General features: G+C 42.1%; 1 protein-coding gene across 1 annotated transcript in view; it reads left to right on the forward strand.

The window, feature by feature from the left end:
* The first annotated feature begins 1784 nt into the window (after positions 1 to 1784).
* The window catches only part of GUCY2F (guanylate cyclase 2F, retinal), a 98027-nt gene continuing 86802 nt past the window's right edge, over positions 1785 to 13009 (forward strand). The window contains 3 exon segments of the mRNA XM_060086421.1: positions 1785 to 1850; positions 2033 to 2783; positions 12464 to 12765. Coding sequence (XP_059942404.1) covers positions 1785 to 1850; positions 2033 to 2783; positions 12464 to 12765 — 1119 coding nt within the window.

Consider the following 13009-nt stretch of genomic DNA (forward strand, 5'->3'; position numbering starts at 1 on the left):
GAATCTGGAAGTGGAGTATGGGAGGAAGGAGGAGGACATTCCAGGCAGAAGGAATGGCATTTTCCAAATCCTATGCTTGGCAGACTATGTGACATATGTCTATAGAACTGCAAAAAATTTACTATAGCATCAGGTGAGAACAGGGAGATGGGGGGTATAGGGAAAGACAAGGGCCAAGTGGAGAAAGGCTTTGCATGCATCATCTCGAAAGAGCTCTCCACATATACTGACTCCACTTCATTCATCCCCATTCATTTTTGACTCATTGTGGGTCCTTCCACTTGCAGCCTTACTCTCTGAATCCAAATCTAATGGACAGAGACCTTTGTATATTTAGCTCACCTGACTTCTCAACAGTGTGAGATGTGATAAACAACCTTCGTCCTCAAAGTGTCATCTTCCTTGTATTGTAAGATATCACTGTCTCCTGGATTTTGCTGTTTCTCTGGACTTTTCATGGAAGTTTTCATTATAACCTCCTTTCTCTCTGCCTGACCTTTAATTGTTGTGGGTTTTCAGGATTTTGTCCTCTGACTTCTTTCTCTACTTTGCAACTCCCTTTTGTTGACCTTATACACTGCCATGTCTTCAATTACCCTCTATCAATTGATTACATTCAAATTTATATCTCTGGCTCAGCTTTCTGTTACAAGATCCAGTATGTCAAATTATCAACTGGATCTTGCTACCTGGATATTCTACAGGCATCATCGGTTCAACGTGTCTAATAGAATACATTATATTTCCCAACCCTTCCTTTAGTGTTCCCTATCTCAGAGACTTATATCATTTTCTAACAAGTTGCTTAGCCCAAAATCATCTTGGAGTCCTCCTTTTCCCCCCTTACCTTCTACATCTTGTCAGTCACTAAGTTATTATTGGCTTTACGTTCTTAATCTCTTTGATGTTTTTCATCTTGGTGGAATTCATCTCCATTCCTCTATGTCTTTACTACCACTCTCTTGGTCTGCCATCATTTCTCATATGGATTACTACAGCAGCCTCCAAACTGGTCTCCCTGCCTCCAGTCTTGCCCCCTTCCAACCCATTCTCCACACTGCTACTTGAGTAATCTTTAGAAAATGAAAATCTTATTATATCATTTCTCTGCTTAAAACTATTACCTACAGGATTAAATCTAAAAACTTATGAACGACATAGGACTCTTGGTGACCTGGCCCCTGTCTTGGTTGACATCACAGACCTGAGCAGAACAAATGCCTTGGAACTGTGAGAATCTAATATATCTTTTTCCTTTTTTTAACCTCTGGGCCTTACTGTATATTGTTCCTTCTGCCTAGAAGGCTCTTAGCAACAACCCCCTTGCAACACCACTCACCTGGCTAACTTTTCTTTCAATACTTAACTCAGAGAGACGTCCTTCCTCCTCCCTCTTCTCCTCCCCTGAAATTTGGGTTTGGGTGATCTCTCTGGTTTCCTCTGTCTGGGCTACCTCAATCATAGCACTTCTTACTCTGCTTTGCCATTATCTATTTACATCTGTGTCTGTCCCCAAGAGGGCGGTGTGGTGGAGAAAAATGGACATATTTGAAACTAGAATAATGATAAAAATATCACTAATATAAAGTTAATGACCTGCTAAACCCTGTTAAATGTGTTTGCTGTATGTTAATCCATGTAATCCTTACAACACTGTGAGATGAGCAACTATTACTGAAGTTGAATCAACAGTACTTGGTGATGGATTGAATGAGGGGCAGAGAAGAAGGAAGAGTCTCAACTGACTACCAGGTTTCTGACCGGAGCAAGTAGGTGAAGGGTAGATGGAGGCACCATCTCCTGAGATAAGGATTACAGGAAGTAGAGGAAGAGGAGGACTTCTGGTCAGGGTAGGGGAGAGAATCTTTTAGTTTAGTGACTGCCATTCCTTTGCCATTCTTTCATAACTGTTATTTCCGGAAGTTTCAGGAATAATGTGAGTAATATACCTTTTCTTCTGATTGACAGGCATTTGGAAACAACAGTGTCCATCTCGGGACAGCAGACTCACCTTCCAGTATTTCTTCATTAGCCTGCTGGAAGCAGGAGGGCTCTGTTCTTGGGACCCTGGCCTTTCTCTCACCTTATGCTCTGGTTTGCGGCTCCCGGAAGACAGCGAGGGCACCATAGCCTTGCATCCTTCAAGCTCCTGTGGTGTTTGTGCCTCCTGGCCCTTACGTCCCTCCCACAGCGGGTATGGGCACCCCCCTACAAGATAGGGGTGGTGGGCCCTTGGACTTGTGATCCGTTTTTCTCAAAGGCCCTGCCCGAGGTTGCCGCTCGGTTAGCCATTGAGCAGATCAACAAGGACCCATCGTTTGACCTGGGTTACTCTTTTGAATACGTGATTCTCAACGAAGACTGCCAGGCTTCCAGGGCTCTATCCAGTTTCATTTCCCACCACCAGATGGCCTCAGGATTTATTGGACCTGCCAACCCTGGCTACCGTGAGGCAGTCTCACTCCTGGGAAACAGCTGGGACAAAGGGATTTTCTCTTGGGCCTGTGTGAATTATGAATTAGACAATAAAAATAGCCACCCGACCTTTTCTCGGACACTCCCTTCTCCCATCCGGGTGCTGGTAACCGTCATGAAATATTTCCAGTGGGCTCACGCTGGAGTCATTTCCTCAGATGAAGACATTTGGATGCATACAGCCCATCGAGTTGCAAGTGCTCTTCGGAGCCGCGGCCTACCTGTAGGGGTCGTCCTGACCACAGGACAAGACAGCCAAAGCATCCAGAAAGCTCTACAGCGGATTCGCCAGGCAGACAGAATTCTCAGTGAGTGCTTTCTCCTGGCTCAGCTTTAAATGTGGCTTCAGTGAAAGGATATGACAATGTCCAAAATTTTCCTATCCTCACACCCTAGGATAGCACATCACTCTCCAGTTCTTCATGCATTTGCTCCCTTTCAATCACGCTCGGGCCCCAAGACTATCCTGCTTCAACAGAGCCTATTTTATGAACTGAATAAAAGTACAAAGACCTCTGTGGTTACAATGCCCTTGGGTGCCAGTGCCTGCTCTCAGCACCTGGTTGGGGAAGATTAGCCTCAAGAGCAACTGTGGTCACACACCCTCCATGCCCTTAGGACCCCAGCAGTTTCAGATCAGCCAAGAAGCGGTGTTCTTATAGCTCTAGTTTTGCCTGGTCTAGTCACTGAAGGGAGATTTACCTTTGATTCCCTTCTGGATACTTTCCCTCATAGGTGCCCAGTGCCCTTGTGTCATCACATCTCACTTAGAGCCTGTCTTCTCTGGAATCAAAAATGCACACCCACCCCTTCTCACTTTCCACTTCCTGAAAGCAGGGCTTCTCTCTCTGCAGCACACAATGAGCTGATATGGAGGGAGCTAGCTGATAAATAAAAGCATATTAAAATGAGAAGCCTGCCTAAATTGTAACCTTTCCCCTCCCAAGAGAAGTTTTATGTTCAAAGATGATTCTTAAAATAAACAAAAAGAAAAACAAAAAACAAACAAAAAAACCAAACAAAGATGATTCTTGCAGAGATCATGGACCAAGTGTAAAGCAAAGGACTGACCCATTGACCCAGGGCAAGTTGGGTGCATTATGGGAAAGGGGAGGGCTCTTCCTGGTCCTCTTAAATCAGATGGAAGTCTTTTACATATACATACTACAAGCCTTTGTGACACTTGGTTTTGATTTTTTTTCTCTTCTAATTTTTTAATCTCCACTTTACCTTTTTTCTGGAAAGTAGCAGTGATTTGTGGGAACACTGCTCATCCTCTATTGCAGTCACTCCATCGCTTTAGGACAGATAGCTCAGAAACTACAGTCAAACTGATTACTTCTAGGATTAGTCCTGGTCCCAGTCATTTCCTTAACACAACAATGGACTTGTTAGAGAATGGTCCAGCTTAGGGCTGGCCTATACCCAGAAGCCCATTTTAAGTTTCAAGTGTCTCCAGTATTGGACTTTAATTATGATCATTATGGGAGGATGAGGGCAAGAATTTTTAGTTCCAGGAACTATAGTAGTCTGCTTCCAGCTCCAGTCTACAAGATCCTATAAATGTTAAGCAATCAGTGTGGCTCTGATTACTTCATAATAGAGCTTGATTCTTTCAAAGCAGAGCACAGAATTATTTTTAAAGATATACAACCATTTCCAGGGAGGAATCATGCCAGAAACAGGCTAACATATTTAATATCATAACTTTATAATATGTTACAAATCTTCATGAAGCCCAGTGTCTCCTGCAAGTTTACATTCCATGAGTGTTTCACATCCCACCCATTCTAAATAGTATACTCTTTGAAATGACATTTTGGCCTCTACCATGAAATGTTAAATAAATCCAGGCCCCGAAGCTCTTTGAGTTGTCAGACTGAGAGAAGTTAGGATTGAGTGTTTACCACCCACAATTCTTTTGAGGCAGGGAGGTAGCAAATGTACATATGATCGTCGTACTATTAGAGATGCATTCCTTTAGGTCAATGGTTCTTACTCTGGCCGCACACTGGCAATACCTGTACATCTTTTCAAAATGATTGGGGCCAGAGTACCACCTCCAGACATTCTCATGGTCTGCGGTGAGGCCCCAGCAAAGGTATTTTAAAGAGCTTCCCAGGTGCTTGTAAAATGTAGCCAGAGTCAAGAACCATTGCTTCAAGTTCAAGAAAATGCAAATAAATGTTCCCTACTTTAAGTTACCAGACAATTTTTTGTCTTAATATGACTTTGTTTAATCAGATTGCTTTCTGTATAGCAGTGTGGATCAGCTTGCTAAGGGAATGAAAATTTTAAGATGGGGGTAAGGGGGTAGGAGGCTGGAAGCCTAGAGAGGGAGGTATGTGGTTATGCAGCAAAGAAAGACCCTGGGTAGGGAGAAAAGTAGCAGAAAGTGCAGTAGGGACTCAGAAAGGGAGATAAAAGGGAGTGAAGACAAAGCTCCGCTCTCCAAGATTTTGCCCCAGGTTTTTGACAAAACATAGGCAGACTCAGGTGAGGCGTGCTGGGAACTCAGCGTCATGAATCAGAACGTGGGTAGGTTGGGGCGGATGCAGGGAAACTGAGCCATTGGCTGAGCTGCGACCTGAGTAGGACCTCGGGCACCTGAGTGTGCACTGTCCAAAAGCGTGTGTGGTACTTACACTTTGCACAGCTAGTTTTTGGTATCTGAGGGCACTCCAAGTGATGGGTGGGATATGACAGGAGGACTTGCAGAAGGGGAGTGAGTCTTAAAGTAAGGTAAGCTTGTTGTCCACTTGATCATCCATTGAGACTAGTGCCCCAGCCAGTAGGAGCATGATTCAGAGTATGAATATAAATAGAGTATCAGGACTTTAGCCACGAGGCCTAGGGTTCAGGGCACATCTCCAGTCCAATCAGAGGGTGGGAGATCTGGTGAGAACCTGAGCTAGAAGTTAATGAGTATGGATTGGGCCAACTGAGCAGTAAGGACGGTTACAATACACCGTATCCAGCATCTACTAGATCAAATCTCTAGCTGATTTTCTAGCCCCTTTCAACTGGTAGGACTGAGCCTGTGAAAGTATTCCTAGCTGTTGACTATTGGGACCAAAAAAGCACTGAGGTTTTTGTGGTGACCTCAGCTGAGAAGGGCTGAGGAAGGCAGTGCCTGGCCTCTTCCTTATTTTGCTGGTTATGAGGCTACTTCTTAACACTGTGGACCCCCAAGTAAACCTTCAGAGAAGGACCTTTTGTGATGTACAAAATATAGTGGAAAGGGATCCCTTCCTTTGGAGAGGACTGGCAATATTTGGAAGTAATGGAAATAGCTGGAAGACTGGTTTTGTCTGACCTACTCACGATAACAGTGACCAAAGCCCCATGTGGCAGTGGCGATGGTGGCAGCAGTGAGAGATAGTGGTGGGGAGGGAGGGTAGAGCTGCTATGCCACTTCTCTTCCTTGTAAATTTATGTTTCCAATTGTCACTGGCACATTACTGGAGTCAGAAGGAATGTCTTTCTCAGAAACTGGTCTAAATTTTGCTTACACAACAGCAGGACAATGATAAAATTTAATAGTAAAGATGATCATAACAATAATAATGGTTGTAGGCTCTTGGAAAGGGAAACAGCAGGGGTGTTACTAGAGGCTGCCATTGAGACAATGAAAGCAACCATAATACCACTTTACATGTGAACAGCTCTCTACAGTTTACAAGGTATTTGCATATAGATAATGTCATTTAATCCTCAGGGTTATCCAGGAGCAAAGTATTTTCTTCCAAGTTTTACAACAGCTGTGAATCTCACATAACAAGTAGGTAGGTGTATGCATTATTAACACCAAAGAATGGGGTAAATGAAGTCCCAGAGAAGGGGGGATTCAGGATTCAGCCTCTCCCAGATTGTCAGCTCACTTCTTTTAAGCTTCAGAGGCAATTACCAATTAACTTTGTTTCTGACAAAGTCATATAGGACAGATATTAATCAAGGACAATGGTCTCAGCTTACAGGCAGGGCTGCTGTGTGTGGTTTTCCCTGCCCAAGGGAATCTAGCTGAGTGGGCATGAGGGCCAAAATTCAGTTCACTCTCTGCTCCTTAAACCATGAGTCCTGTTGCAGATTTTGATCCAATGGCACAAAAGAGCATCACTCACCAGGCAGAACACCTGAGGGATTGCAATTACCCAGAAGTTCTTTTGCTAATTCTCACAAAGACTAGCAGGAGGCCCCACTAAAAAGCTCTTTAGAGAACTTTTCAAATGGCTATTTTGAGCCCTCCTCCCTTCTCCTCACCTTTTTGCCTATCAATGCTTGGCTGATTGTGAAATCCTTTCAATTTGGGTTTACAAGGTTGTTGAACCATTTGGGGATTCCTTTAAATCCTTCCAAATTGGGAATGCTTCATTACAGTATGATGTTTGGTAACTAGGACACAGTCAGAATGTCCTTCTCTTTTTTTTTTTAAACATCTTTATTGGAGTATAATTGCTTTACAATGGTGTGTTAGTTTCTGCTTCATAACAAAGTGAATCAGTTATACATATACATATGTTCCCATATCTCTTCCCTCTTGTTCTTCCAAAGTCAGATACTTTATTACTACCTCATTGTCAGGGACCTGGCTGGCCTCTTCCATCTATTGAAGATTCTTGACATAAAAATCCCCAATAATAATAATAGCAATGATAATAGCTAATATTTATTGAGAATTTATTATATGCTAGTCATTTTGCAAGGGTTTTATATGGACCATCTCATTCAATTCTTGCAACCTCCCTATAAAGTAAGGCCAATTACTATTTAATGCACTTCACGAATGAGACTTTGGAGGCTGAGAGAGGTTAAATAACTTGCTTAATGTCACACAGCTAGTGAGTGGGAAAACTAGGATACGTATTCAGGTTGATCTGAAGCAGTGCCTCTCAAACCTAAGTGTGACCGGAATCCCCTGGGGTGCTTGTGTCCCTCCTCCAGAGTCTGACTCAGGAGGGCTGGGATAGGGTAGCAGAATCTGCATTTCTAACCAGATCAAGGTGGTGCTGATGTTGCTGGTTCAGGGATCATACTTTGAGAATCACTAGTTTAATGAAAGACTTATGCTCTCCTGCCTCCTGTCCACTTGAGGGATGCCCCTAAAGCTTACTCACTTGACATCCTGTGTTCCATGGTGTATAATTTAGCCCTTCCATTTTTCTCTCTTAACTTTTGGGCCCACTGATGAAATTCTTTTAAGTGCCTCAAGGTAACAAGTATCGCCCCAGTTTTCCTACAGTAGTAAGAATAGTGATACTGTAATACTATGGCCAAGAGCCTTAGTGCTGATAGGGAATTTGGTATACAGTTTGGTATAGCTAAATGTAAGTAAATGTAAATGGTGAAAGGACAACTTGCTCTCTTGAATGGGTCCACTATCAGTAATGATATAATTACTAAAGACCCAGCCCAGGAGGAAATCTCTAAACATCTAGGCTTCCTGCGTTTAAGAGGCCTTACCTGCACAGCAGTTTAGGAAAAGCTGAAGAAAACATACGTTGCAAAGTATGGAGAAATATTAAAAACATAAGCTGGGCAGCAATGTGAAGGCAATAAAAGTACTTGTAATAACAGTTTTACTGGGTATGAAAAAACACGATCTGATGCAGATAGAATGGCCATTGAATGTAATATGTGTGTGACAGCATGCTGAGCTACTTGGAGCAGTTTGACACTGGTGGCAGGTAAGTAAGTGGTGGTCTCAGGACTTAAGGCCAAAAACATGTGCAGTGTCCTCAGTCGATAGAAATAGCCACACATCGTGTACTACAGTGTTCTTGAAGTGTGGTTTGGGGGCCTCCTGCACTGAATCACACTTTGGGCCGGTGATTGGGAAACATGCAGATTCCAGAGCCTCCCACCCTCTTTTTATGTATCCATTTTATAGAGTGCATGGGGGAGAAATGAGGGGAGGAAGGTGTGACTCTACTTGTTTCAGAGTGTGGCCAGATGGGGCTGAATCCTGGGGGAATGTGAGACTTGGGATAAATCACACTGTATGCCCCCCTCCTCCTCTGGCCTGCTTACTCTCCCATCTCTCAACACTTGTTAACACAAAATAGGTTAAAATGAAGGTTAGTGGTAGATGTCACAAAAGGATTAAAATGAAAATTAAGGACAATAGAATGGAGGGTTTCTGTGGATTCGGAGCCGTATTGTGGGCTCACAATATGAATATGACTCCTAAGAACTTCTTCAGCAATAGCTAGTGAAACCATTTTCATCTCGCAAGGTGTGAGACTGGGCTCAGGTTCTTCCACCAAGCACTCCATAGCCAGTAATCTGGGAGAAATAAAATTTGCTTTTGGAGAAACATAGTTCCTCCACCTTGAGAAGGTATTGGATAGAGTATTTCAATATAGGAAGAGAGGTAGGAATGGAGTGACTTGGGAATTGGCTTCTCCTAGAGTTAGACATTTCCTGCTGCTAGCATTGAGGGTGAAAGAGAGGGTCCTGAGCAGCCTGCCATAGTGGGTACCACAGTATGAAGACATAGCTTCTAGACAACTCAACTGGGGCTCAGGTGGCTCAGAGAAAGCACTGATATCATATCCTAGTGAGATGGGACCTCAGGAGGATGTATCTCCTGGTCCTTGTTTAGGCTATAGAGTGGCTTGACTGTTAACAATCAGGATGGAAACTTACAAATTAATATTACTCAGTGATCACCTGTTGACCCAGGTCTTGTCAAGGATTTAAGGTTTCTGTCCACTAATCCTTTCCTGACAACTTACAGGTAAAATCCCATTTTAATGAATGTCATTTTGAGATAATAAAGCTATTTAGTAAAATAATCATGTAGAACAGATGCATCTACAAATCCCTATTGACAAAGCACTCAATCTATTAAATTAAGATGGTGCTGTTTGAATTCAGTATTTATGCTTTCTGTTTTAATCGTGTTCGATGGCAAAGTCTTACCTTGCAAAAAATAGAGTAGCTTGTGATCATTCCCTCTTGAGGCTTCCATTTCATCATCTGTAAAATAATGGGGGAGTAAGACAGGGTAGATGGTCTCAAAGGGTCTTTCCAGTAATAAAAATTCTGACTCTGCCCAAAATGTCCTCTGTGTGGGCCAATGAAAGGAAAATTAAGGGGAGGGTAAGGTCTTGAGCACAGTTAATGACACTAAACATTAAACACAGGCATGTTATTATCTACCTGCCCAGCAAATATCCCTTCGAATTGTTCCTCCATACTAACAATCCAAAATGCCCATGTCTCGCATCTCAAGGAACCCACAAAAGATACCCAGATACAAAACTTCTCTTTCTGAAATTGTTTCAAACATTCATTGTTCATTGGGTATATAATGTGTACCAGGATACAGAAATAAAATACAGTTTTTGACTTCAAGGAACTCATGGTTACATAGTAGAGGCTGACATAAATAAATAAGGGCAATGAATTTTGTAACTGCCATGACAGATGTTCAGTTCAGGGTACAGTGGGGCTCTAAACCAGTGTCACAAGTTGGTACCCTAGTAAAAAGAATGGAAGATGGAGATCTGTGTGCAGGAAGCTTATTGGGGGAATGCTTTCAAGGATAACACCTGTGAAGGAGAGGCGGCAGTAGGATTGGAAAAAGAGAAAAATTAAACTGTCATGCAGTCACAACAAAGGTCCCAGCCAGTCCCAGTGGGAACTCTGGAGCTGGGGTGGCCCTTCAGTGTTGTCCAGAATTAAGGAGTGTTGGCCTTTATGCCTCCATATTGACCAGTCATTGGGTACAGGCAGATACAGAGAAAGGGGTGCAATGCGATAATAATTGTTTAATAGCCAGTTTATCGGGGGAGGAGGGGAAAGCCCTGATTTGTAGCATTTGCTAATTTCCATGGTGTTATAACACCCACCATGGCCAATTTCAAGCTACCAACATGAAATTAACTAGTTCATAATATCCCTGAAAATGTAACCATAGTCTCTTGTGAACCAGCACAAGCCAGCTCCCAACACACTACTGTGGTTCTCCTCAGCTGAGGGCAATTCCCTGAGAGGTATCGGCTATTATCTCCAAACATTCCCAGCAGCTAGGAGAATGAATGCTTCATTCCTGAGGGTTGCATCTGACTGGCACACTGCAGCGCCCAATACACGTGGTATATGTTAAAATATTTGCTGTATTTCAACTAACACAAAGCACTTAGTTCTACTTAACATTTCCCATCCAGGGAAGTAAGTTTAATATTCCTTTAAGTTAATTAAATGACTTTTATCTCTGTTGGGTAACCTTGGTCTCATAATCTAATCTCTGTTTTTGTAGAAGATCCCAATACTGACCCGCTTGCCAAGGATACTGTTGGAAGAACTGACCAGCTACCCGAAGCACCTGACTAAACTCAGTTTTTCCCCTCAATGGACATGTTATTGAATTAATTTGACCAAAGTGATTCATGTTTAATGGTGTAGCCAAACTTAGGGAGTTAGGGGCCTTCGGTTCTAGTTTCTCTTTCTAAATCCAATCATTGTCTTGTTGGACCTCTCTGTCACTCCATTTTCCCATCATACAATGTGTGATTATGAACAAGAGAGGCTGAATTCCTTGTGTGGCTCAAGAACTAGCTCCAAAGATATCCCTAGAGTATTCAAAGGAAGGTTTTCACATCAGAATACATGTAGAACCTCTCAGGGTAATTATATTGAAGGAGCTAATGGTCATTTGAAAATTCAAGTTATGGTGTGTGTGTGTGTGTGTGTGTGTGTGTGTGTGTGTGTTTGGTATCTAAATCAACTTCATAACTTACTAGGTACGCCTTAAAAAATAAAGGGTACCATCTCTGGCTCAAAGGGGAAATTTTCTGAGGGTATCTAACAAGTGCAAAGAAGGTTTTTGAAAATAGATGAAGCAATACGTAAATACCAAAGACCAGTCATTGAACGTAGTTTAAGCATACTCAGTTCCTGAGATTAAAGGTTCCATGTAAGCATGTATAATTAATAGTTACCAAAAGCAGTAGGGTCTTTGCCTTTCCTCAAGGAGCTCAGAATACTTGCCAGGCATTATCTAATTAAACTACTCAATGTACCTGTGAAATGCATTGGAATCTACATTTTAAAGATGTGGGCACTGAAGCACAAGTGGGCTTAAACTAAACTCATTTTGCATGCCAAGGGCAAAATTGGATACAAGACTTTCAGTCTCATGATCTAGCTGCCATTCTTCAACTGTGGCCTCCACTAATCCACTCTATTCTAGCATAGCCTTGCCAAACAACATAGTTTCATAAGTCTAGGAAGAATTAAAGTGAGTGCAAAGTAATTCCAATTATAGGGAAGTTGGATTTTTAAAAATTGAACATATCACCCGTAATATTAGTAGCATTTATAGCAGAGTGTGAGTTAGTACCATTCATTGTCTATAATGGCTTGGTAAGGGTGGGAACAGTTGGTCAACATCTGTTAGAATGTATGTCTGTAGGAGGTAGGCAATAAAAAGCAACAGTGGCTATGGGAATATCACCCATCTTCTCCCTCTAGCCTTCTTATTCTTAGGTATAATAATAGCTACCACTTACTGAGCACTGCGTGCTAAGCCCATTGTATGTATTCCCCCTTCAGTCATCACTACCACCCCATGAAGTACATATTTACTATCTCCATTTTATGAATGAGGCAGAGAGAGGTTAAGTGATTTACTTAAGGGTATACAGCTAGTAACTGGTGATGTTAGGATATAAACCTAGGTTTTCCAACTCCAAAGTCTCTTCATTATGCTATCTCCCACTTGCTATATTTCTTTATTCCAGTCTACTACCAGTCTCTGCAGCCTGTAGACGTGTCTGATTTTTCCTTATTGCCTAATCAGAGTCCCTGAAATACCTCAGCCTTGACTCAGGGTTTCAACATCTTGCTCATCTTAAAGACATAAGATAGATATAATTTACAAATTGGTTATAATACAATTATTTGTTTCTCCCAGTCTGTAGTTTTTGGTACCATATTTTACTAACATATTGCTACCATAACCTCCCTGCTTTGTCGGTTTCAGTAATCATCATGTGTATGCATTCGACCTTGATTGGGGGAGAGACTCAGACTCATCTCTTGGAATGGGCTCATGATCTGAAAATGACTGATGGAACCTATGTCTTTGTTCCCTATGACGCCCTGCTCTACAGTTTACCTTATAAGCATACCCCCTACCAGGTTCTAAGGAACAATCAAAAACTCCGGGAAGCCTATGATGCTGTGTTGACCATTACAGTGGAGTCCCAAGAAAAGACCTTCTATCAAGCCTTTATGGAGGCAGCAGCTAGAGGTGAAATTCCTGAGAAGCTGGAGTCAGATCAAGTAAGTGCAGATTCACAAGTTAATCATGAACAGAAAACCTCAAAAATCAGGAAGGTAAATATTTTTCCTATCAAGTGCCTCTATTCCATAGGAAACTCAGTCAACAGCAGGCAACCACACACAAATTAAAAACACCTTTTGTTTGCAGAAAACACTTATAAAACAAAGATACATTATTGGAGTTTTTGTTTGTTTGTTTTTTTGTTTTTATCTTCAAGCGACCTGCAATGATAACATATACAGC

This window comes from Mesoplodon densirostris, chromosome X (genome assembly GCF_025265405.1).
Source record: "Mesoplodon densirostris isolate mMesDen1 chromosome X, mMesDen1 primary haplotype, whole genome shotgun sequence".
Lineage (NCBI taxonomy): Eukaryota > Metazoa > Chordata > Mammalia > Artiodactyla > Ziphiidae > Mesoplodon > Mesoplodon densirostris.